At 43.6% G+C, this 27,196-nt stretch overlaps 1 protein-coding gene across 1 annotated transcript in view; it reads left to right on the forward strand.

Annotated features, from left to right (window-relative positions):
* Positions 1–17,974: 17,974 nt before the first annotated feature.
* Positions 17,975–27,196, forward strand: part of LOC141573297 (cytochrome P450 3A29-like) — a 35,232-nt gene continuing 26,010 nt past the window's right edge. The window contains exons 1-4 of the mRNA XM_074345743.1: positions 17,975–18,158; positions 20,881–20,974; positions 22,808–22,860; positions 25,174–25,273. Coding sequence (XP_074201844.1) covers positions 18,088–18,158; positions 20,881–20,974; positions 22,808–22,860; positions 25,174–25,273 — 318 coding nt within the window. The 5' untranslated portion in view covers positions 17,975–18,087. The remainder of the gene's footprint in view (positions 18,159–20,880; positions 20,975–22,807; positions 22,861–25,173; positions 25,274–27,196) is intronic.

Here is a 27,196-nt window from a genome sequence, read left to right on the forward strand (position 1 = left end):
ACAAGCTATTTTTAATTGCTTGCTTCTTGGTTTTCCACTAGAGATTAAGGTTTTTAAGGGTTAAAAATTGAAATATATAAAATTAGGTATGCAAGGAAAGTAGGATATGTGTTTTCAGTAAAAGAAGGTATAAGGGATGGAAATTCAGTTTGTTAAGGGAAAAGAAATTAATTTTGCCTGAAAGCTGGTTATTCTAAATGGGAAGGAAAATAAGGGAGAAACTACCATGGATACAGAAAGTTGTGGACCGTCTGTGGGAAAGGAACTCGGCAAAAGGAGTCTTGTGCGTGGTCAGGACTGGCTAAGATTAAATTGAATTTCATTGAGTGAATGAATTTTGTTATTACAAGTAAGCTGTTGTAAGACTGCAGTTTTTCTCTCTGTGGGAAGAGTACAAGCTTTTCTTGGAATACTGAGCTGCTTTTGAGAACAGACTGTAAGTTACTTTATCTTTTAAGTGATCTGTTGGAACTTTCTGTATTTGTCTTTGAAATCTTTCATTGTCACTTTGGTTAAGTGAATAAGGATTGTTTCACAGTGGCCTACAAGCCTATTTGACCAAGTGTTTTAAAATATCTTGTATTTTTGACAAGCTTCCCAAAGATCAAATTCTAATTGAAATTCCCTTGACCTTTAGCTAACTCTGGGGTGCTTCATGGGGCCCCTGAAGCGTCTCAGAGAAAGACTTTAGACTCACTAGGCTTATTGGGGATGTCAAATTACATGGGAACCATTGTCAAATGAGTGGTGATCAACTTTCTTAGGTTTATTGTATGGGTAAATGTCATTAATAAAAATGTTCTAGAAATTATACAAAGTTTCTAAAAGTTGAATATGTCCTGGCATAATGTTACCAGTCATTAGTCTAGTTGTCATTTAAAAACGTTGTCTGTCATAGGGAAACCAAGTTTATTTGCCAGTTGCATTGTAATCAAGTCTTTAACAGTCCCTTTTAAAGTCTTTTGTCATTTATAGACAGTTATTGTTGTCCTCTGAAGCTTTTGCCAAAATGCTCCACCTTCAAGAATCACAGAAGGGACCTTTTGACAAGCACAGGTTTCTGATAACTTGTAGATCGTACTGCTGGACTGGGTAAGAAGTTAAAAATTCTTATAGAAAAGCTGATGGCTTCATAAACTGCTAACAAAAGATCAACAAGAATTAGTTACAAATGGCTGTTTAATCTTTGTTTTTCAGATATAAGGAAATCTTCCCCCTTATGCTAATTATGACATAACCTTTGTAAGCAGAATTGAAAGATTTGTATTTCCTCTGTACCCGATCCCTCAAGAAATTGGAAACTCTTAGGTTCCCAGCAGCCTTATCAGGTGAATAAGGAAGGCTACCTCCTAGCAGGTTATGGAATCTCAAGATGTTTGGGGGACCTCAAGAAGAGAGGAATTCACTTAAATCTATAGATATCACAGATGGTAAGGCCTTAGCATAGGTTTTCTTGCCTTGAAAGACCTTTTAAAGGTTCTATTTGAGATTCCTTATAAAAGGTTCCAGTACAGCCAATTTAAAAGAGCCTGTATGGTCAATTACCCTCGTGTAAATAATCAGGCCAAATTTATTGACACCAGACTTATTGTGCAAACAAATTAATCTTAATTTGGCTCTGGTAGAAAAGAGGGTAACTTTAGAGAGAAAAAGTTCTGTTTCAGTGATATTAATTTCTAGTATTGTTGTCTCTGAGGTTTTTTGGTATTTATTGCCTGAGACTCACTTCCCAGATGGCCTCTTGTTCCCATGTTACATTATTGTAAAGTTTAACTGAATTTCTAAAAAGACATTCTAAGTATATTTCTGAAGCTTATCACAGGAATCTATCTTCGGCGGAAGATCAAATGCCTGATGACCTCTTGGGTCAGGCGTCTACTCAGGGTTTGTCTTCTTCTCATCCTGCCCTGCTCATGCTGGTTTCTGTCAAAGTTGGGTGTCAAAAACAGGAGTTACTGTCCCTTCAGGAGAAGAGGACTGACACGGCCCCTTCCAGCATGGCTGTAAAGAGGCCTTTGTCTGATGTCTTTTCCAGTATGCATGGTCTCCTGGTTGTAGGTCACCAGGCATTATAATGAAATCACGATCCTTATTCTCATGAAACCCAGAGTAGATCCTGCACAAGACCCTTAGTCTCCTCATGACTTACACCTGTCTTTATTCCCGCTGAGATGGGAGGAGCCCTCAGTTTGACAAACACTTAGGGGATTCCTGGGCATAGGTGACTATCTAGATGGAAGCCAGGATTTTAACCAAGCACTTTTGCAGCCTTGGGTCTCACTGTTTCTCATAGTGACCCTTATCATAAAATGGCAAACATTGAATATTGGCATTTCAGTGCAGCAGAGGACTTTCCAATCTTTCTTCATATTAGCTTATTTATAGCATGTTGTTGTGATCAGTAGTTGTTGGGAAGCCACTTGCACTCGCTGACCTCAGCTTCTACATCTGTCAACTGGGGATTGTATCATGAGGCTACTTAACAAAGCCCAGAGAAAGCACCAAAATGGGGCAGAAACATATCAGAACTCCTGGGGCTTATACATAATATTTTCCACTGAAAGGAACCAGGGCTTAGAGAAATGGCTGATTCCAGGGCTGGGAAACTACGTGATGACCCTGGAACATCTTGTGCTAGAAAACAAGGAAATGTAAACATCAGTGGGGACACATCGAAAGGACAGAGAAGCCAGCCTGAGGGACTTACACTGACCAAACGAGGACAATTTGAATATCATAATAAATAAGGACAGTAAGAGATTATAAGCCAAGAAAATAGAAAAACATGTGTATGTACAGATATACATAAATAAAATAAATTAATGGATAAATTGCAATTTGATGAGGATACTTTAGTAGCTTCAAGGTAGTGCTGCTCCAAATACCCATTTATTACAGAGCGGAAAGGGTAGCTTTAGAGTGGAGAAACCTGGCAGACACCTCTTTAATCAAGGGATCAGAGAAAGCATTCAGGGATGGGAGAAATTGACTGCATGTTACCTAATGGGACGCAGTGAGACAAACTCACTTCACCTGTGTGATGTTCCCGCCCAGGAGGCAAACCTGAAGGAAACCCTGAAGAGTCAGATGAACCCAAACTAAGGATTATTCTACTCCGTGTCTGTGACTGGCTTGTAGTCTTTGAAAGAGTCAACGTCATGAAAACCGAAGATGGGTTTAAAATGTCCCAGACTCAAGGAGACTATGGAGAGGTGACATCTAAAGGTAACTCATGGGCTGGGTCCTTCTGCGATAAGGACATGGTGGGGACAGGTGAAGAACTGGGGCCCTGAGGTTAAATGGCAGTAATGTGTCTGTGTTAACTTCCTGACTTTGAGTTCGTATTGTGGTCAGGTAGATGATGTTACTGTCTGTGGGTGAGACAGCAGGTTATGAAATCTCAGACTGGCAATTTACTCTGAGATGCATCTGGAAGATAATTCTTTCAACAGACTCTTCAGTAAGTTTGTGATTGATGGGTAACAAGGCACAAAGTAACGTTTTGGCTTACACAGCTCTCCTGTCTCTCACCTTCATCTTCCTTTTATTATTTTAATATAAGGAGGTGGCACCATGCTGTGACTGAGAGATGAGGGGCTGTGACTGAGAGATGAGGGGCTGTGAAGCTGGAGCTTCCGGGTTTCAAATCCCAGTATCATCCAGGGCTGAGTCCAGACCAATCAATGGCTTTGGTCAAGTGAGGACAAAGTCTCCTCTTTGCATTGTGTGGGTCACAGAGTTTGAGCTAAATTTCAGGGCCTGTATGTCCCTCAGCTGAATGTCACTGTGCACAAATTAGCTCAAGCTCAGCCCCTGACTCAGGTTCCCCAAAAGCAGAGCCTGAGGCAGAGCTTTGGGCACAAATAGTTTATGGAGAGCATGCTCTCAGGAGGAGGGAGTGAGGGAATCTGGGTAGGGCAGGAGGAAAAGATGAGTGAAGATGTGGTCTCCATAGTGAAGATGTGATTTCCATAAAGACTGACCCTACAGGGAGCCCTGACCCAGAATTGTTATACAGAGTGAATCCCAGTTTGAGGCAGGGGCCAGCATTTGCACCCATTGGTCAGTCACAGACTGTCCTTCTCATCCCCCAAGAGGCACAGACTCCCAGGTGAAATAGCTTTAGTTTGGCCCAGGGAGCTTCTCCAGAGAATGGGGCAGCCTCTCATTGGTAGCAGCCAGTGCTCCCAGTAACTGGGGCTGAATTTGCAGCACAGGAAGGGATGTGGTAACTTCCACCACTATAGACACTTATGAGTGTGACCTTGAAAATGTTGCTTAATATTGTATACCTTAGTACTTGTTGCTTCACATTCCCCATCTTCAAAGTGGAACTATTTAGGATAGAGACCAGGGAGCATGCAATGAGAGCTTAATAAGTATCAGTATCCCTTTCACAGACGTGTCTTCCTCGGTCCTCAGGAGGCCGATGTTGGTTTTGAAGTTTGGGCTCCAGCATTATCAACTCCAGCTTCACCTACCATTTCAGAAAATAATTGTCAACACCTTTCATGAGGCTTACCTATGAAATCATCAGTGTCTCAGTGATGCCTGATGCTGTTCAGTAATTTTCCAAAGGACAACGTAAACATCCCCCTTCTACTGAGCGCCTTTGTCATCCCAGCTGAGCATGGGGAACCTTGGGGAGGAGGAGCTGCAGTGACCCTGAGGGGAACGCTGCCACTGTGTTCATGTGGGTTCCCTCCCGCCCTCCCTTCAAATTGCTTTTATGGTCCCGGAGTCCTGACAGGCTTCTCTGGTCATGTCTATTCTGTGCAGTGTCTAGGATACATGAAAAGCTAGGATGAAACAGGTTTGTCTCTTCAGACGTGAAAGATACAGAAGCAGGAGCAGGGAAATATCAAGTCAACATTGGTTAGTTCAGGAATTTACTTCCTCTCCTATGACAGACTGGCTGAGAACTTCTGCAGAGTGGGTGATTCACACACTTCCATGGGGCTGGAAGGCCCCAGACGTAGAAGTGTCTAAACTTCCACATTCACTCCTAAAGGCCAACAGTTGTCCTCTCCATGGAATCTTGTTTGATAATGCAAAAACTCCTTGAAACTGTGGTAGTGTAAGTGTCTGTGTGTATGAGATTCTATCATCTATTTATCTGCCTATATTTCCCAGTCATCTATCTTTATCTACCAGTTCATCTGCCATCTGTTTATATCTGCCTATCTTTTACCTGTCACCCATCAATATCTATCATTCACTGATATATATCTTTCATCACTCTATCTACCTATTTTTCTTTCTATCCATCTATCTATAAAAATAGAAATGTCTGAGGAGTCTCAGGTCCTCTCCCAGAGCAGTTGGAGTCTTTCCAACACAGACATGTGAAGAGAGCCTTTGGGATGACCCCAGCTCCAGCATCCCTGCAACTACATGAGGGATCTAAGCTAAGAGCCTCCCAGCTGAGCCCTGTCAGCCCCAGATTCATGAGCAAAATAAAGATCGCTATTTTGGGGTGGTCTGTTAGACCACAGTAGGTCAATGGAAATCTCCTCCTTCGCTTCAGGCAGAGTAGGATGTATAGGACCCAGAAGAGAGACGAGAACTGAGGGGGCTGGGGAAAGCAATAAGCCTTCATGTTACCATGGATCAGTGGAGGTGGCAGTGGGGTAGTGGGTCAGCTCAGAGGAAGAGTTGCCAAGGACTAAGCAGGGGTGACCCTTGGAGTCACATGGTCAAGATGAGAGGGAAAGAGAGGGTACTGACTTTATTGAGTACATATTATGTGCTGGGTATCCATGACACCAAGCCTTTTACTCCTAGCATACCTTTCAGTAGGGTGACACTGTGTTAGTAGGCCGTGGTTGCCGGCTTTCAAGAGCGTCCCAATGATTCTCTCCTCTTGGCATTCACAGCCTTGTGTGGTCTCCTCTCACATGATTAGGGCTGAGATGTGAAGCCACTACGATATTGTGGCCATGATGGTGTGTGACTCCTGCAGCTGAGTTAAAAGAGATACAGGTGCTTTCACCTTGCTCCCTCTTGGGTCACTCATCTGGGGAAAAACAGCTGCCATGTTGTGCGGACACGCAATTTGCTGCATGGTGAGGAACTGAAACCTCCTGCCACCATCCGTCCTGACTTGCCATGTCCATGACTGGGCTACCTTGGAAACAGATTATCCAGCTCTGTCCAGCTTCAAATGAATGGCAGCCCCAGCCAGCATTTTGGCATGAGTGACTCTGAGCCAGAACCACTCAGCTAAGTCACTTCTGAATTCCTCACCCACAAATGTGAGATAATAAACTTGTTGCTCTAAGCCACTATGTTTTAGGGTAATTTGTTACAGAGCACTAGGTAATTCATACAGAGACAGAGGAGCTGAGACACCGTCTTGGATGACTGCAGCCGAGAACTCTAAAGACTGTCCAGGGTCACGACTGTCACTGGACTTGCTAGTCAAGGGCGGGTGGTGGTGGTGGTGGTGGTGGTGGTGGTGTGTGTGTGTGTGTGTGTGTGTGCGTACAGGGGTCTCTTTACACACATGAAGGGGAAGGGTCCCAACCGCTGTCCTGATTGGAGGGTAAAGAGTTGTGCCTCCAGTAGGTGAGGTGGTTGAGGGGCAGGCTCTCCCTAGATTCATTAACCAGCTCTGTCACTTACAAGCTGGGTGATGCCGTTATTTAACCTTAGTGAGCCCCAGTTTCCTCATCTGTGAAGCAGGGGTGATAACAGCACCTACTTCATAGGGCTGTTGACAGGACCAAGGAAGTTAATACAGATGAGACCCTGAGAATGATTCCAAGGTGGATTAGGCGGAACCAGCCTAATTAGCCACAGATCAGTTTGCTGAAGATCCAGTTTGCTGAATGGCTCAGTCACTGGATTTCTGAGGGTATTTTCTAAGGTTTCGGTTCTTTTCCCATTTCCTCTTCTCTGGTCCTGCACTGTGATATGAGGTGGGTTTTCCCCTAAACTGACTTTTCTTTTTTCCTTTCTGGGCTATATCCTGCCCTGACATCTGCCCTGTCGCCTGCATCATCCCTTTCTTGGCCGCACCCTGCTGCCCCCATTCTATGGGCACGTTGGTGCACTGGTGGGTTTCCCCTTAAGCCCAATTTATAGTTCTCTCCATTTTGTCTCTGTCTCTGGCAGAGAAATGGCAGTGACAGGATATCTAGGTATTGATGTTTTATGGTTTTGGTGACTTGACTTATCTTGGATTGACTTCAGGTAACATACTGGAAGCAGGCACTGGGCTTAAATCCGGCCATTCCAGGTATCAGTGGTCTGGGCTTTGGCCACATTTGCCCAAATCTCAACCCTTGTTATTCTAGTGACTTGTGAGTGGCTTACAACATCCTGCCCCATGACTGCTCGTGTTATGCCATAACAATTAATGAATAATCAGTTGGTCTGTTTACAGAGTGATGTAACCTCTGCACTCACCATCTTACTAAAATTTGAAGGCAGTTGTACAAAATGGAGATGATTCCTTCATTCATGTATTTGTTCAAAATCACCATGCCAGTGAGAGCACTCTCAGGCCCCAGGAATACAGAAACGAACAGACTGTGGTTCCTACCCAGAGGACCTCACACTTGAACTGGAGAGACTTATTGTACAGCCACGTGCCCTCACGCACCACTGCTCCAGCCTGAGGGGGGAGGAGACGGGATCTCTATTAGTTTGCTAGGGCTGCCAGAGCAAAGCACAACAGATGGGGGGTTTCCACAACAGAAGTGGGTTCTCCCACAGCTCTGGAGGCTGGAAGTCCAAGATCAAGGTGTCAGCAGCTGTGGTTCCTTCTGAAGCCTCCGTCCATGGCCCGTAGATGGACGTCTTCTCCCCCATCTTCACACATTCCCTCCGTGAGTATCTGTGTCCTCATTTCTTCTTCTTATAAGGACGCCAGTCCTATTGGATTAGGACCCACCTGCATGACCTCGTTTAACCTTAATCACCTCTTTCTGGGCCTTGTCTACAACCGTAGGCACGTTCTGAAGTGCTGGGGTACCAGTAGTCATGGCTGTAGACCCTGGGGCCGTAGACTGGGGCCAGACCACCTGGCTTGAAATCTTGGCTCTATGCCTGTGTTACCTTGCCCAAGTGACCTATCTTCTCTGTGCGCTACAGCTAGGAGTGGTCACCTGTCACTGAGTCTAGGCACAGGCAGTGTGGAACTGTGGGAGGGGTCAAATAGGGGAGTGTCCTGATTAGACATGCAAAGGTTGCCTCTGAGATGGGATCAGACAGGAGCCTGTGGTCTTTGTCTAGGTTAGATATGATGAGGGTGTGCCTGGCATGGGGAGGTGGGGACTTTGAAGACAAGAGAATTTGAAAGGTCTTGAAACTCATAAGAAATATTGCAAGTTATCCCTTCCTAAAATTGTATAACAAAAATTTTCAAATACAGGAAATTTAAACATTAAGATGGAAAAAATTGTATAATAAATACCCATGGACACACCCCCTCAATTGAAAAATAAGGATTTTGCTTTGTTTGCTTCATTACCTGTCTTCCCATCCCTCTATCCATCCATCAACCCACTTTATTTTTTGACTCGTTTCAATGTATGTGCAGAACGAGGACACTTTACCCCTAAACACAGCAGCATGCTTGTCATTAACTAGATGAACCATGATATGTAAGTAAAATTAACTTGCTGATCCTGTCTTCCTTTAAAGTTTTTGATGGTTTGTCCTGCGTAGATTTTTTTTGCATTAATATTGATTTTTTAAACAATACTATGTTAAATTAGAATTTATCTTGATCATAGATTTTTGGCAATTTCGCATTCATGTGGAATGCCTCACTCGCCTTGCCCTAGTCCCTGCCCTGCCCGGAAGTCATGACTGGAGTTTATAAATAAATAACCACGTCTGTAAGGAGGGAATGAGTGCTCCTTACTCCTGTTTTTTGTTCCTTTGGGATTTGTCTTTTCTCTGCCAACAATGGACTCAACTTTGATGACTTTTTAGAAACAATTTCTGCCCCAGGGTAGGAGAAGGGAGCATTTCAACCCAGGGGGATTTGAGGTCCTACAGGAGTGGGGAAAGGGGGGCTGGAGGTCCTGCTCAGGGCCCGGAGCTCACACAGCTGGACAGACCCCCACTCCGCCCCCATGAGAACCCAGGAAATTAAGTCCTAAACATTTATGACTCAGTGGTTACACACACAGCAGGTGATAAAAAGAGCCATTTAAGTACAATCAACAAGAAGAAAAAAGATAAAAATTTCAGAGTCCACAAACTCCCAGCCTTGTAATTACGTTTCAGCTGTAACTGAAACTCGTGTTTCCTCCTCTTGCTAACAAAAAATACATTCCATAATTTGTGATTATGCTTCTAGCTGCACTGTTTATGAGCTCACATGGGTGAACATTTCCAGAGGGCCTGCTGCGGGCCCTGTGTCCGACTGGGCAACATCACACGTTCTCTTCCTGCAGAGCCACCAGGAGGCCAAGATGCAGATCCAGGCTTCAAGCCCCTCCGGTCATGGGCCCAGGTCTGGTCTGGTCTGGGCTCCTTTAGGAGGGAAAGACACAGCTATTAACACTCAGTCTATAGATCAGACAGCTGAGGCTGACAGGGTTTCAATCCCTCACCTGGGGCCGGCGTGTTGGTCACACTCCGTGGACTAGCCAGCTCCCTAGCCAGCTGTCTGCACAGCACAGAGCACAGATGTCCCTGGAGTCCAAAGACAGCTCAAGGGCCACCTGGGGTAGGTTCCCAGCCAGGCGCTTTGCTTGTCCCCCTCTGTCTCTGGCAAATTCTCACACGGTCTTAATTAATATGGTTGTACAAAGTCAAAATCCCAGAATTTTTACTACTTCACAGCCACTAGGATGGCTATTTATTTAAAAAAAAAAAAAAAAAGGAAAAGAACAAGTGATGGTGAGGATGTAGGGAAATTGGAACCCTCATCCGTGGCTGGTGGGGATGCAACATGGTGCAGCCACCATGGAGAACAGTTTGGCAGCTCCTCAGAAAGAGAGCATAGAATCACCGTACGACCCAGCACTTGCGCTCCTGGGTAGATACCCACAAGAACGGAACACAAATTCTCAGACAGGTACATGTGCCTGCATGTTCACAGTAGCACCATTCACAAAAACAAAAGAGTGAAAACAAGGCAAATCAGTGGGTGAATGGATAAACAAATTGTGATGTGTCCACGTAATACGATATTCTTCAGCCATCAAAGGAGTGAAGTACTGATACATGGTGCAAAAGGGATGAACCTCGAAAATACACTAAGTGAAAGAATGCAGACATAAATTATTCATTTATATGAAATATTATATGATTGAAATTCATTTATATGAAACATCCAGAAAGGGCAAATCTATGGAGACAGAGTGTAGAGTGGTGGTTGCCACGGGCTGTGGCAGGGGAGAGTGGGGAGAAACTGCTTCATGGGCACAGGAGGTCACTTGGGCGTGATGGAGATGCTTTGGAACTAGACAGAGGCGGTGGTGGCACAACGTTGTGAATGTACTCGATGACACGAAATTGTTCAGTTTAAAATGGTTAACTTTATGTCATGTGAATTTTATCACAGTGAAATTTTTAAAATCCCAGGAATGTCCCCTAACACATACAAGACAGGTCACTATGGTGCCTGCGAAGCCCAGTGGCCTTTTCCAGAGGCCCTGCACAGTCTTCAGCTCCCTGCTGACCTGTCCAGGCTGGAACCTTGTCCCTACAAAGATAGAACCTGTGACCTGTCACTTCCTTATTAGCAATAATAAATATTCGGTTGACTTAGACACTGTGCTTTGCAATCAGGCGATGACAGACATACTCAGCAATGACAGTGACGGCCAGTTGGCTCATTCTCATGGCCTGAAAAGCGCTCTCTCCTTCTCTCCTTCTGGCAAGCACTGCTCTGTCCATGGTAGTGCAAGCGGTGCCACCTCCTCTGGGAAGCCCACCATCCGCCCGGTGTCTCAGGATCCCATTATCTCTACCTTGCCCAACCTCTGGACACCTTTGGAGGAGTCTGCTTGTGTGGGCCCCCCACCTAGGCACCGGTGCCCTCCATCATAGTCTTGTTCGCACTTTGTGCCCATGGTGTGTCATGGCACCGGGCACAGTGAAGACCAGTTCAGACCGACAGAGAGGGCCCTGTGACCCTGGGGATAACTGTGTGACTGAGCGGAAAGAGGCACCTTGTCTTGGAGTCCAGGTGTGGGCCGGACTTGGCTGGGCAGGGCCCCTGGAAAAAGTCCCTGGGCTTGGCAGGCACCGTGGTCATATGTCTCCTTAGGAACTTTTGGAACTGTGCGTACGAACAATGAGTGTTTGTTTTCTGGGGCAATGGTTTATTTTTTTCCATCTGATTATCTCAGGAGTTGATGTTCTAACCAAAGGTGAAGAACTCGGCTTGTGAACCTAGGTGATCGCGGCTGGATGAACCCACTGGATGAACCCGCAAAATTGAACTCCTGTGGTCAGTTCAAACAGCTTCAAAGGTAGAAAAATGTTTAACTTACTAGTGATTTTAAACTGTTCACCCTGGGATCCAAAAGCTGGGTTTCTGGAAAAAACAAGTAATGACATTCTTTTCACTTATCCAAAAAGTTTATTGATGGGATTTTATTTATATAGAAAATGTTACAAATTTTGAAAAGGCTATATGTACACGTGGTAAAACATTAAAATGATATAAGCAGATAATGCTTTTATACTATGAAGAATTAAGTTTTCTTAGGGTTTTTTTGTAGATACTTCTATCAGTTAAGGATACTCATTGCTATTAGTAGTTTAAGTTCTTCCTGTATCGTAAAGGACATACTGAGTACTATCAAATGCACTTTCTGAAATTATTGGGATGATATGATTTTTCTCTCTTAGTCAATTAACCTAGTAACTGATATTTATATTTATTGTCTGTTAACCACCCTTGAGCTCCAGGGTGAAGCATGGTGCATCACCACTACTGGGTGAGGGTTGCCTCCATGTTGTTCAGGATTTTTGTACTGAAGCCCATGAGTGAGAGGGGCATTAGAAGGTTGCTGCAGCAATTAGGAGAGACCACCAAGGCTTCATTCCTCCCACAAGGTCTTCTGAAATTTGCCTCCCATTCTGCGATTCCTGTTTCACTTGTTGGTTTCATCATCTTTTAATCCTGCTTCCCTGGAAACCCAAATGATTCTGATTGCTCCATAACCAGAACTGTTTGCAGCATCCTCTATCTGCTGATACCATGAGTTCAGTGAATACACAAAGTTTATTATGTGCTGTCATGTTTGTGGACACAAATAGCTCTTGTAGCATTTGCACAAGAGTGGATGCATACTGGGAGGAGGGGAAGGAAATATTTATCCCACATGAGGCTGACACAACCTACCAAGTCATTTCAGAAGGTCCATTGGAATCCAAGCAAGTACACCATTGGCACAATTTTGAATCGCAAGATCTCGCTCCACGTCCTGGATTCATGATTTAATTGCTTGGGCAAGACCCTTCTCCACCCTGAACTTCTGTTTCCACATCTGTAAAGCGGGACTAAAATAATCCCGGCATTGATTATCTCGCAGAGATTTTGTGAGGATTAGTTAAGAGAGATGTGAAAGAGCTTGTAAACTGCCCGCTGCAGCACAGGTGTTAGCGGTTAGTTACCAGGGAAGAGAAACTCTGGGATGGAGCAGAAAGCAGCAGCATGAGGAACCCCCTTTCCTCCCCCCACGCTGTGAAGTCTGCAGACGTTCTTCTGCTTCGGGGCACAGTGGAGGGCTGGGCTTCCTGCACGGTGGGATGTGTATGGGTCAGAAATAGCATCCCCGTACCTCACCCCAGTCCTCATCGGCGGCCTTGCTGAGGAGCCTCACCTGTCCCCTCGTCTCTGCGTTGGGGCCGAGCGCTGGTCACTGCCCTCTCAGAAGACCTGGACTCCAGGGCTGGTCCCCCAGTAATGCTTGAGCAAGGCAAAGCCTCGTTAAAGTGAAGACTTTGGATTCTAAACCTTGATGATCTAAATTCGAATCCCAGCTCTGCTAGTAATTAGTGATAAATCCCTGAACGTTTGCTTAGTCTTTCTGTGCCCCAATGTGCTCGCTTGTAAAATAAGGATCATGACAGCACTTAGAAGGCTGCTGGGCGGGCTGGACTGTTTAATGCAAAACAAGTGCTCAGAACAGGAAAGGTTAGTTCTCCCTGACTGAGTTTAGCTCTTGCTGTGTGCGTGGTGTGTGTGTGCACGTGTGTGTGTGTTCTGTGTGCCCCTCTCTGTGCAGTCCCAGTTGAGAAACCACTCTAGAATTTAGCTCAGGTCCTAAATGGGTGGCTGTCTTTTCCCACATCCATCCTGTTCCATTTTGGCTCTCCATCCTGGCCTCGTGAACTCTTGGTTCCAAACTGGCCTGGGTGCCTGGAGATCCCTAAGTGACATGTAAGGGAAGGGGAGTAAAGGAGGAAGACAGTGGTTCATATAGTCTTCAAAGGACACAGAGGCTGAGAGAGGCAGGCCGTGAAGGGGTCTTGTGGTTGCAATAAGGTCTTAATTCAGTTATGGTCAATTTCCCTCGTGGGCAGATGAGGAAACAGATCCAGGGATGCCCAGGGTCACACACTTCTTTTTTTTTTTTAATTGAGTTATAGTCAGTTCACAATGTGGTGTCAAATTCCAGTGTAGAGCACAATTTTTCAGTTATACATGAACATACATATATTCATTGTCACATTCTTTTTCACCGTGAGCCACCACAGGATCTTGTATGTACTTCCCTGTGCTATACTGTATAATTTTGTTTGTCTATTCTACATATACCTGTCAGTATTGACAAATTTCAAACTCCCAGTCTGTCCCTTCCCACTGCCCTCCCTTCTGGCAACCACAAGTTTGTATTCTATGTCTATGAGTCTGTTTCTGTTTTGTATTTATGTTCATTTGTCTTTTTCTTTCTCTCTTCTTCTTCTTCTTTTTTTTTTTTAGATTCCACATATGAGCAATCTCATATTGTATTTTTCTTTCTCTTTCTGGCTTACTTCACTTAGAATAATATTCTCTAGGGACATCTATGTTGCTGCAAATGGTGCTATGTTGTTGGTTTTTTATGGCTGAATAGTATTCCATTGTATAAATATACCACATCTTCTTTATCCAGTCTAAGTCTAATTCATCAAGTCCTGTTGATTCCATTGTCTTCATATTTTCCAAAGAAGGACAGAGTTTAGAGAAAGGTACGACTATATCTGCTATGAGAGCTTACGAAAGATGGTTCTTAACTTCCTAGCACATGTTCCAGGGGTGTAACTCAGTTTTTATTTGTGTGGGTATTTGTTTGGACCCTTTAGCCCCCTTGCCTTGACAAGGGCAAGATCCTGACTCCTTTGTATTCAGGCTTGGCACATTGCCTGAACACAGCGGGTGTAGATCCTGGCCAACACAAGGATATTGGGGCGAGGAGCCCACCTCCTCCAAGGCCAGGAGAGAATGTCCACAGACTTGCACTTGCCTCACCACTCCCCCACCAAGCACAAGGCCCAGCCACAAAACCTAGATACTGCCTGGTTACCCTGAAATGGCAAGATCAAGTTTTGCCCTACTGAGAAGAATGGGGGCTTGAGAACTAAGTTACCGATACATAACCTTGCCTTTATTATTTTTTTTAACACTCCAGATTGTGACCTGTGAAATTAGAATCTGATACACAAATCACCCTGAGCAACACTGCCTCCCCACAAATGAGCAATTCTCTCAGCCAGTGGAAGTCAGGACAGGCTTTCCAGAAAAGGAGCCACTCGGGTTAACAATATAAAAGGATGAGAGTATCAGACTGATGGTGGTGCCTCTTGCATCACTGAGTCCCTGACAACCTGTTCACCTGTACTGATATCTGAGCCTCATGCCCCTTTGATTGTTATTTATTTGATTTTCAACATTGATTGCTAGGGACCGAGAAGAAAGGTAAGCCATGTATACTGACGAGGACACTGTTCTCCTCATAACTATGTAGCTACTTCACTTAATTGTACTATAATTACCTGTTTATGTATCACTGTCTTCAACCTCAATACTGTCTGGGTCTGAGTCATATCTGCACCCTACGCATTTAGAACTGAGCTCTGAAGTACATGACGAGCCCGCCAGTACGCAAGTGAGCAGAACAGAGACGCGGGGTTGGGGCGCCCTTCAGGCACACGTCTTCCTAGGACAGTCAGTGCCGCGCCCCTTCACGTGAGGTGCTCCCTGCTGTGGATCGAAGGGGTGCAAAGATCATGCCTTCTGTCACTTCCCCCTTGCAGAGCAAGGCCACTTGCATTGCGTAGGAGTGGTACTGGGGACATTTTATTCCCAAGCAATGACTTGCCTATCACCACTGGGATAGATCGCAACCAGCTGGACCAGGCCTTGGGGTGAATAGGCAGGTGATGGTCATATTAGGCTTAATGAGAAAATCATTGTAGTGGAGTATGTTTAAAGGAAGATGAAAGCATACAGTTTCCATGAGGGTTATGTTTTCAAAAGCAATAAGATAGGCTGTGGGTTTAGTTGAGTAAATTATGTTGTCAGTAATGATCAGATGACACACTAATCTTTACACGTTGGATGTATTTTCTATACTTCTCAGTCGGGAACACAGACAAGCAGAACTTACTGAACAAGACCTTTAGTATCCTCGTGACTTGCATCTGTCTTCATTTCTGCTGAGATGAGATGGTGTCTTCAATTCTGGAGACCCATGGCGGAGCTCTTAGGTGGGGGTAGCCATGGATATAGGAACCATAACTTTAACTGATTTTCTGTTGCAGCCTTGGGTCTCATTCTTTGCCATAGTGAGCCTCATTATGATATGGAAAACATCTGAATATTGGCATTTCAGAGCAGCAGAAGACCTGCTCATCTTTCTTCACAGTAGCTAATGTATAACATGCTGTTGTGATCAGTAGTTGTAGGAAGCCACTTGCATTCACTGAGCCTCAATTTCTACCTCTGTAAACTGGGGAGTGTATCATGACCCTACTCAACGATGCCCAGAGAAGGCACCAAAAAGAGGCAGAAAAATATCAGAATTCCTGGGGCTTTCTATTTTACTTTTTCTGGGGATCATCTTCCAGCTTCCCACGTCTGTCCTTTTTGGTGTTCAGGTTTACAGCCACTTCTCTCCTCAGTACGTCTCGGTAGGGCTCTATTACCCCAGAGATTCCACAAGTGTGCCACAAACTGAGCATGGTTGTGTGCCTCACTCCCTCCATGGGGAGGCTGCTCCCAAGGGAGGGACCATATGGCTTCCAGCCCACAACCCAGCGCATCACCTGCACCTGACATTCACCTGCTTGGCCTTGAATCAATAGATGGATAAATAGATGCATTCATGCATTGTATTTCTAATAGCTTTCTCCTCCTGGAGAAAGCCAGAGTTGCCAAACAATGACAGTAGGAATTTCATGCTCCATGACAATCTCCCAAGGAAGTAACAGAGGGCAGGTGAGATAGTTGAGACCTACTGCGTTTTACCAATGAGACATCCACCCACTCAGGCTGGTGTCAGGCAGCCCCGGGAACTTTCAGGCCAGAGGGGTGGAAAGGGTTGGCAAGAGATGAGTATCTCTTCCTGCAGAAGGACTGAAAGAGAAAAAAAATACAGAGAGGAGGGAAGTGCACACACAGTTTAAACGTCTTCTGCTTCTGTAGAGTTTTAAAAAATTTGAAATTTTGTTTCCCCCATAATCCATAGTTTCTCTGGCCAGGCATAAACTTGACATTGTTCGGAGTGACAACAATGAGCCAGTATAATTTTCAGACCCCCAATCCTTGAATTTCTCTCAGCAGGAATGAGTTGGGGCTCACAGATGACACCGACTTCTACTGTAGACATCCTCCTTACTAACTCCTCACTACCTGTTAAAAAATGTCCATCTTGTTAACAATAGGGAGGCGTCTGCTCTGATCAGTCCCCTTGCCCCATAGAAAAGCCTCATGTCACCTTTCAAGTGACACCTTTGAGATATATGTGCCACATCATGGGTGGACAAGGTGGTTCAGGCCCACTTGGTCTTTGGGCAAATTTCTCCTCTTTACTCCCTTTACTACCCATTGATCTTGGGCTTGTGGCCTTTCCAGAGAGAGGCAGGCATTCTTTGGTGGAGAATTTGTCTACTGTCTCCTGCAGGGCCTTCTCATGGGCAGGACAGGAATCAGCCTGAATTCATGCAGCCATCACCCCCTGGTCCATGTCCTGCCTCTCCTTCAAGGGCCTCTTGTCAGCAGAATCCTGATGGATGATCCTGCATGTGCAGTGATGGTGGCCTAGGCACAGCCAGGACCTCTTTTTGTACTGACAACCCAGGAAGATGGTATGGTCACAAAGAACCACAGGGAAAGGATACACAGGGGCTCAGAGGTGTCACTACCCAACTCAAGTTCACCAACCTTTCTAGATGCCCACTCTGTAGAAAGTACTCTGCTAGGTACCAGGAACATAACGATGACTAATACCCAGAATGTGCCCAAGCTCTCAATCTGTTAAGGGACATAGATGTGGAAGCCACCAATGGTGCTGGAAGGTAGAATGACAATAGCAGAACTGTCTGCAGGGGATAGAGGTTGCCCAGAAGGAGAAATGGTTTTTTTTTCTATTCAGGGAGGGTGGTTAGGGAAGACTCTAACACACAATGTTCTTTCTGAGCTGGGTTTTGAAGGGTGAGTAGGAGACTCATACAAGGAACAGGGCATTTCTAGGCAGAGGAAACATCATGGGTAAAGATCTGTATACCCAGCTTGTCTGAAGGCGTTCAAGTATTTTGAAGTGAAGGCAACCAGGGGGAACAAGAGCAGCTTAGAGGAGATATATGGCCAGCGGTATTTTTTATTTGAGTTTCTGTAACCTTCGGCCTCTTGATAGACTGATTGAACTGCTACTGAATTCTCACAGGCTGTTAGTTCAAGGGAGGTCAAACTTGCAGTGCCCATGATGTTTTGCCAACTATCAAGGCTTGGGGTGGGTGGATATTCCTCCTACTGGCTGTAGCTCCAGCCCCACCCCCTTCCCAGCACATAAACCCTCCAGCCTCGGTGCATCTCCACGGGCAGGACGGGGAGCCCCACACTCACAGGCGAAGAGCAGCGCACAAAGCGGCGAGGGAACTCGGAGGAGGGAGTCACAGAGGACAGTGGCCATGGACCTGATCCCAAGCTTTTCCTTAGAAACCTGGGTTCTCCTGGCTACCAGCCTGGTGCTGCTCTATCTGTGAGTAACTGTCCAGGTTCATATCATCTGTAACCTCAACTTGGGGGGCTCATCATGTCCCCTTTCTCTTATCTGTTTGAAGATCAAACTAAATGGAGGGGAAGTTGCTTTAGCAGTGAGTGCTACAAACACCAAAAGGGGTGATTGCTGATTTTAGCCAGATCTGTTGAAGGAGTTAAAACTCTCCCGAGTTCCTTTTATTGTAGTTAGGAGGGAACAACAACGATTTTTCTCCTGGGGATGATCTTTGGATTGACTCCCAGTTTGCGTGGACCTAGACTAAACTGGCATCCAGCAAAGGCAGGTTAAAAAAATTGGCCCCTGTGCAGTGAGGTCCTCACTCCCTTCCCAAACTCTAGGGACCCTGAGAGAGGAAGAAGTAAGTTGGGTTTTTGTCTTTCATTTTCTGGATTCTGTGTCTGCTGCAAAAGATCTCTAGAAGGACTGGCCCCTGGGTCACTCGGGAGGTCCTGCTCCCTTCCCTTCATCCCCAGGCGTCATTTACACAAGGCCCCTGGTCACCCAGACTTTGTGGGGCTGGAGACCGATCTCCCTTTTCTTCAGATTCAGTTCTTCCCTGTCTCTGTGCCCCATCCCTTGGCACTCTCTTCCTAAGACTCAATTCTTCTACCCTGTACTTTGTAGAGCTATCTACCCCAAAACAAGAAGTCTGTAGACCAGAGGTGACTTGGCAGAAATCTTGAAATTATTTTCATTTCTTTCATCTTTTCCTCCAGTCTCTGGGAGGGTTAGCATCAGCATAGAAATTAATTTTCCCCATGATATGAAATCTGCTCAGCCTGCAAAGACACAATTCCCAACATCTAATTTGGCTTTTAAATAGTTCTTCCCTGTAAGTACAGTGCAGGCCGATGAATCAGCCGTCTAGCGGATGGACTCTTTTCAATGGTGGGATCCCCAGCATCGTGGAGCAGGTTAGGAGAGGAGCTATTCCAGCAAATGGGTAGGGAAGGCTCCCTCCATGTCACATTTGACCTGTACCTCAACGTCACTTACATTAAGAGTAGGAAATATGACATGAACATAGACTAGATAAGCCTCATTTTAATTTTTGAAAGTAATGTTAGGAATTCAGATATTGTGGCAACATATTTTCTGTCTGATGACATTTCAAAATTAATTTATATGGTTTAATTTATTCTATGTAATATGAGATTTGTTATTGCCATAAGACTCTTCCTGTTTTTGAGGACAGATCCAAACTCCCAGCTGGGCTTGGCCAAGGTATCTCTGCTGATCCTTCAAGCACAAGTTCTTTTGTAATTTTTCAGGTTTATTTTATAGCATATTATAAGATTTTCTGGATTTATACAGAATACTTGGATCCTGTAAGACCTTAAAGTCTGACCTCCAAAGAAGAAGAGAGAAAGTTTTAATCCACCAATCTGGAACGTTTTATGGTTACTCATTTTATGTCTCACGATGCATCTTTTGCTGTCCACAGGAAGGTACCTAAAGTTTGGAATGCCCCCTGTTTTAGCTAAAAGTGCTTTGTAGGTCACGTTGAGCCCTTTATGCACAGCATACTTTTCAGCCATACCTCCCTAATGTGTACAGTGTTAGCCTTGGAGGCCTAGCAACTTGCGGTTAAAATGATTGCTGGCAGCCTCTTCCCTCTTCCTTCCTTCTCTTCTCCTCCACCCTGCCATCTCTCAGTAACACCAGAGCGAGAAGGCTTGCAGGGACCATGAACCTTGAGTTATTAGGTGTCACACATGATACATGAAAGATGAGTTGCAGCAGACCTGCCATAGGAAGCACCAACCTTAATGGGGTTTTGGGATAGTTGATACAGAGAGGCAATAAACTGACTGCTTTGTGGCTGAGCATCTTGAAAAAAAAATGAGTGTGCCTGGGGCACAAGTTTAGCAGGTGAGTTCACAGGTGGGAGGGCCAGATGCTACAAGGGGAGGAATGATCTGGAAATGGATTCCATAGTCATTGGTTCCTTTATAGTTTCATTCAGGGATAATAAGGGTCAATCACCTTTCTCTGTAGCTCAAGTCAATGAAATTGCCTGACGACATAGACTTGGATGTAGCTGGAAGGTGCTCACATTTCTATGTTGGTAATGGAAGCCTTGAGCACAGTTTCATTCTACAGAAATAAAAACATTATTGTTCTCCAAGGCCTGATTATGAAGATAGATTTAAGAAGAACCAGATCCTGAAATGGGGTCAGGGCGTAGAGGGAAAGAAAAGCATAAAAATCTTCAAGCAAACTATGCAACAATGTCACAGTAGGCTCCTAATACCTCTCTGTTATTGTGTGGATGCCGTTAAGCTACATCTCATTATTAGAACAGAAAAAAAATTCCCCTTTCTACCTAGGATGAGAATCTCCAGATTATCTCTGAGTCAAGTTAGTAAATAAACATGAGTGACTTCCCTGGAAGAATTCCAGCCTGAACCTCTCAGGAGCACTTAAATTCAAAATATTTATCAAGTATTCACTCTAGGATGGGGACCCTGAAGACTTTAGCTGCTTTTAGCTAGTCATCATTACCTTTTGTGAGTCTCACAGTGGAGGTGGGAAGGGAAATGATGAGTGAAAGTAATTATTGCTTTTGGAGTTGCTGTTTTTATTCATCACTTACACGTTACCTCTGTAGATTGACTGTGCCAGTTGCAAGTCAGTGACAGGCCAGCCTCAGGACGTAATCCACAATCCCTGTGACCTGATTTTCTCATTCTCTTCATAGATATGGGACTTATTCACATGGATTTTTTAAGAAGCTGGAGATTCCTGGGCCGAGACCTCTGCCTTATTTTGGAAACGTCCTGGCCTACCGAAAGGTGTGTGCTGTTTGAGCTCCCTCTTTTGCTTCTCTTATGGTTGCAAATCCCAGCTGAGTTCCATCATAAAAATGCCCCTTCTCAGGAGGTTCTGAAGTTTCACACTTTCCAGAAATGCATCGTAGGCCCCACTCAGCACGTGGCCAGTTTTCCCCCAGGCTCCATTATCAGCTGTTAGGAGCCTCAGGTTCTGTCTCAGGCAGACAGCCCAGCTCCCTGGCTGATTCAGCACAGGGCTTGAAGCTCCAACTTGTGAGCATCGTGAAGAGAATTTTCTTCAGATTTCAAGAAGGTACAGTCCCACTGCATTAGGAGAGAAGCCCGAAGGGCTTTCTGAGTCATGGCTCATCAAGCTGTTCCCAGTAGGGCCGGACTTTCCTGTCGGTAGTAGAACTCTTGGCACCCTTTCTTTCCCTCCCCCTGGATTGCTTGGACACTTCAGTTTCTAAGGCAGCCTGAGTATTCCATTTCAGGTAATTTGCACATAATTGGATTCTCTCAAGAACTGCTAACGCCTTAGGTTATATCCATGGCTCTACTCCACTTTAATACCCATGATATCTTTTCTGTTTTGAGAGATGGAACAAAATCTTTCTGCTTTACTTCTGTGCCTTCAAATGAGCTACCTTGTGGGTGAGTCTATGCAAGGAGTGAGGATAACAGAGAAGATGATTGGTGGTTGTCTATTTATTTCAGATATTTAACCACTAAGTGACTTGTGGTTTTTTAAAAACAAGTCAGAATCACTTACACAAAATCATTAGAAAGGACATGCATGACAGAATTATTATAAATTTAATTTAAGTGAATGGAATGTACTAGGTGACAGATGGATTGTGAATTCCAGCTGCCCTGATGTTAATCCATCTCTGATGCCTCCTCGCCCGGGGCCTGGCCCCTCAAGAGAAGTGCCCAGACGTCCAGGGGCAGAGCCTTGTGTGTAGGCTGCTCTCTGCCTCAGATTTCCTTTCCTACAGACCTGAGGCTTGTTTCTCAAATCTTAATTCTCCCAACTGAGGCCTTCACTGTCTCATTACTACCTAAGATCTTCTGAAACTTTTTTTCCTCTGAAAAAGCAGTACTTACCCTTCCACCTTCCCCAGATGAACTCCTTGGTGGATGCACTCCAAAACCCACATTTCTGGGACCTTCATTTGCATAGTTAAACCATCAAATATCACAGTAGAAACTCAGAGACAGGAAGTTGTTTTTGTTTTTGTTTTTTTTTTTTAAGTTACAGAAGAGAAAACTCAGGGCACATGTTTTAATTCCCGCTGTCTTTGTGGAGTTGTGGCGTCTTCCTGCCTATTTTGTGTTGAGCTGGAAAGTTAGAAGGCGAGTCTACTTTGTGATTAATTCATTCACTCACTTTCTTACTCAATTCAAAAGTCCTAGACTTACTTATACTTGTTTGACTAACAGAGGTCACTGGTGTCTTTAACCTCCTACTTCTGCCAGAATTCTAGAGAGAGCTCATGAGATAAATGAAAAGGATGCTCAACTAGAAGGTGAAAGTGTGTACAGGCCACCCTAACTTCCCCTAAACTTCAGTTTTCTCACAGAAGACGAGGAGGTACTTAGTATTCATAGGCAAAGTTAAGCATTTAGTATCTATAGCACTTGGAGAAAAATCAAGTTACTTCAAATTCTCTGCTTCAAATCTCACCTCTATTTTCCCTCCTGTCCCCTAAGACGTCTCTGAACGAGAGCTTCCCTCCAACTGCTGGTGAAACAGTAAGCCTGATTTCAGGGGTTTTTAAGACTTTTTGTCCCAATTAGAGGTAGGATTTAATTTATTTAGTTTAATAATTTATTTTTTGTTTTTCCTTGCAGGGTTTTTGGGCTTTTGACAGTAAATGTTTTAAAAAGTATGGAAAAATATGGGGGTGAGTATTCTGGAAACTTCCATTGAATAGACTTGTTATGGTGAGGCCCCCCACACTGTGGAGGACAATCTCAGTGCAGAGCTGCTTGTGCTGAGACCATCAATAGAAAGCTTTGGGAGGTTGTTCTACCAGGGACCCCCCATGTCACCGGGTGTGCAGGTCTGCAGTCTGAGTCAGGCCCGGAGAGCTGCAGGCCATCACTTTCCTCCAGACTTTGAGGGCCCAGGGACTCTTAGAATCTCTTTCTGTCCAGTGTCTCACGATTCCCCTTTTCTTCATTTTTCTTTCCTTACTTTTATTGGCATAAAATGCATTATTTCAGATCACTTATATTTGCTCCATTCCACCTCTCCCATATGATTCATTTTTAATAAAAGCCAAAAATTCTTTATTTAAATTTTGGATTTATTATGTCCTTTGGGAAAAGAACTGGAGGTTACAGGTAAACAGAATTGCAAAACATTTCTGCTGAGCTTTTTACTTTCTCCACAAGAGGAGTTTTAAAAGTTTAAAAATTGTAAGCCAAGACTTTCCAGCAGACATGCATTTGATTATTGCTTTATCTGCTCTTTTCCTCTGACTTTGAAGAGGTACGGGATTTACCTAACCCAGAGCGTGTCATGTGGGCTGATAGACTTCCGGAGATGTTAGGGGTTCAGTGAGAGCAGCAGGAGAGGTGTAATGTAGTGATTATTTGCCAAAAGCAAGAGGGAGAAGGTTCTACCTCTCCATACCTCTGCATATCTTCTCAAAACTCTTCAGAAACCATAGGGCTCCGCTGAGCTGGCAGGGCCCAAAAGGGAAATGCCATTGAGTGAAAAAGCACATGGCACTGGATGGCCCCTGGGCCAGCTCCAGCAGTTAATGCTTGGGAGCCCAGGGTGGAGTCAGTTTTTCACGGTGGATCCCAGTTCTCTCTTTAGAAAATAGTTCTTATGCGTGGGTGTAAACAAGAACCCCCTGCGAGGGGATGTTAAAAATTCAGGCCTGGGCTTCCCCCTCCAGGAACTCCATAGCTGGGGGATATAGGATGGGGTCCAAGAATCTGAATTTTATCTGGTAGTATACTAAATACTAATGCTGGTGTGACATCATAAATACAAAGTGTTACCGTAAACCACTATCCCTTGTACACACCTTTTTTTTTTTGGAAAAAACATAATGGGAAGAAGGCAGTCACCAAGGAATATGATCAACTGGAAATATGATCAAATGGAAGAGCAGGTGAGGTGCCTCCTCACTCACTTCTGTCACAACGTCAGCACTAAATACACGTGACACCCACTTAAATCCTCTGAGTTTTAGTTTTTGGAAATGGGCAGCAGTAATTAAGTCATTCTCATATATTTTTGTGTGTGATGGTAAAACCATTTGAAATTCCTCTGTCTAGTCAAAGAAAGAATAGCTAACTTGTAGAAACTCTTCCAATTTGTTCTAGCAATTGCAAATGATTGATAGTGGGAAACAAAATGCCAGAAGACAGTGTAATTAACTTACAGTAAACCTCATGTCAGTGGCCCATTCCCATGCGTGGGCATCCTGACAGTCAGGAGATCAAGTCACACGGGGATGTATTACATGTGAAGAGTCAGCTTTGTGTGGTAGGTGCGTCAGGAGGGGACTGGCCCTCCTGCTAAGGGATGTCACCTACGTGGAGCACAGTAAGTAATAAAGTGAATATATGTTTTTAAATGAACTATACATGCTCCAAATTATTTTATTCTTTGTCCTTTTTGTTTCAGATTTTTCTAAACTTAATGCTACCAAGGTTATCTCTTTATTAGTTAAAATAGTATTTCCTTCAAGAAATTATAAACTAGAAAGCAAATTTTAGAAAATAGAGCAAAGAAATCTTTGGTAATCTTACTTTCACTTTTGAGCACTTCAAATCTTCTTCCATTTGTAGATACATTGCTCCATAGTTATGGTCATTGTGTCTACAGATTTTGTATGCATTTTCATGCTTCTGATAGATCTTCAAAAATGAATGAGTGGACTCTCCTAAAATTAATTATTAGTAATCAAATTAATTATTTTTAATTCTTACTTAATTTACTTGCCTTCAAGTATTTACTAAACTAGCTTCCAGTTTGATAATGAAAGATTTTGAACATATAAAAATTTTGGAGAGTAGTGTTGGAAATTACCATGTACAAACCACCTAGACTTAACAAGTGTTCTAATGGTTTTTCCAACCACGATCTCTAGGAGCAAGGATTATGTAACATCAGGATGAAAGTCTGGACTCCAGGTGTGGCTCCAGCTGCAGAAACTGGCTCATTGAATTTAATCAGCTCTGTTTTCCCTACACAGGTTTTATGACGGTCAACAGCCTGTGTTGGCTATCACAGATCCAGACATGATTAAAACAGTACTAGTGAAAGAATGTTATTCTGTCTTCACAAACCGGAGGGTAAGCATCCCCTTTTTTAGCTTAAAACTTTATGTATCATTAAATATTTATTTTAAAATAATTATTCATTCACAGGATGTTGTCAAAAGAGGAAAATGCAGGGAAGTGCCATGTCATTTGCTCTTCATCCTTTCCCCCCAAGTTTAACATCTTGCATGACTATAGTACGGTATCAAAGCAGGAAACTGACGTTGACGCCACCCACAGAGCTTGTTCGGATTTCATCAGTTTCACGTGCACTTGTTTGTGTGCGTGTGTTGCTCTGTGCAGATGTAGTATATACGTGGCTTTGTGGAACTACCTCCACTACCGCTGTGTGGAACTCGTCCATCCCCATAAGGTTTCCTCTAACTATTCCTTAGTCACAGTGAGCAGCTTGTCTTTTCCTCTCATCGAGGTCTTATTAGAGTAAACGTTTTTTTTTATTTCAGTGAGGCCAGTTTATCCATTTCCCCTTTTTCGTGTTGTGCCTTTGGTGTCAGGCGTGAAGCCTCTTCACCTAGCTCTAGTTCTGAAGAGTTTCTCCTATTTTTTCACTAAGCATTGCATAGATACATGTTTTACATTTAAGCCTACGGTCCCTTTTGTGTTAATTTTTGTATAAGATGTGAGGTTTAGGTTATGGGTTTTTTTTCACCTGTAAGTGTCTAAAACTGCTCCAGCACTGTTTGTGGAAAGACGGTTCTTCCTCATTGAAGAGCTTTTGCACCACTGTCAAAAATCAGTTCAGCCTGTTTCTGTGGCTCTGTTTTTCACTCTGTATTCTGTTTACTGATCTTTGTAGCTATCCCTCCGCCAGTACCACACGGTCTTGATTGCTGTCACTCAATAGTAAGCCTTACCATGTAGAATATTCCACCCTCTTAATTTTTTTCAGAATTGTTTAAGTTATTCTAGATCCTTTTCCTTTCTATACAAATTTAGATTATGCTCACGTATGTTTATCAAAAAATTGCTATTAAATTGAATTAACCTGTAGGTCAGTTTGGAGATCTGAGTCAGATCTTTCAATCTATGAGCACAATATGTTGCACCATTTATTTATGTTTTCTTTGATTCCTCTTACAACAGTGTGTAGTTTTCAGCATAGAGATTCCATATGTGTTTTGTTAAATATGTATTTAACAAATTATTGCATTTTCTTTGGAGTGACTGTAAATAGTATTGTGTTTTCAACGTGTTGTCACATATTCATTGTTATTGTAGAGAAATGTGATTGATTTTTGTTTGTTGATCTTATAATCTCTACCATGCTGAGATCAATTATTAGTTCTATAGAGTTTCTTTTTATTTTCTTTGAGATTTTCCATGTTGGCAATCATGTCACATGAAAAGAGGAACACTTCTATTTTTCCCTTTCCAATCTTTATGTCTTTCATTCCTTTTTTCTTTTCTTGCTGCACTAGCTAGTACTAACTGAACTAGTTAAGACTTCTTATGATGTTGGCTAAGAATGATGAGTGGAAATCTTTGACTTGTTCCTGAACAGAGTGAAACATTCAGTCTTTCACCATTTAAAATTTTTTATATATTTTGTACCTATAAAATTATATGCATTTAATGTATGTAACATATTTTGATATATGTATACATTGAGAAAAATATTATCATAAACTAATTACCATAGTTACCTATTTTGTGTATATCATATAAACATTTAAAACCTACTCTTTTAACAAATTTCAGGTATGTACTACAGCATTATTAACTGTACTCACCAGGCTGTACATTAGTTCTCCCAGACTGATCCATCCTATAACTGAAAGATTGTACCCTCATCAGGGTCTTCCCTTCACCTTATTCCCTCGCTCCTCATTAGCCTCTCAGAACCATCATTCTATTCACTGTTACTTTCAGCTTGACTTTTTTTTTAAGTTTTCACAGATAAGTGGGATCATGTGATATTTGCCCTTCCGTGTCTGG

Source organism: Camelus bactrianus, chromosome 18, assembly GCF_048773025.1.
Source record: "Camelus bactrianus isolate YW-2024 breed Bactrian camel chromosome 18, ASM4877302v1, whole genome shotgun sequence".
In the NCBI taxonomy this organism is placed as follows: Eukaryota; Metazoa; Chordata; class Mammalia; order Artiodactyla; family Camelidae; genus Camelus; species Camelus bactrianus.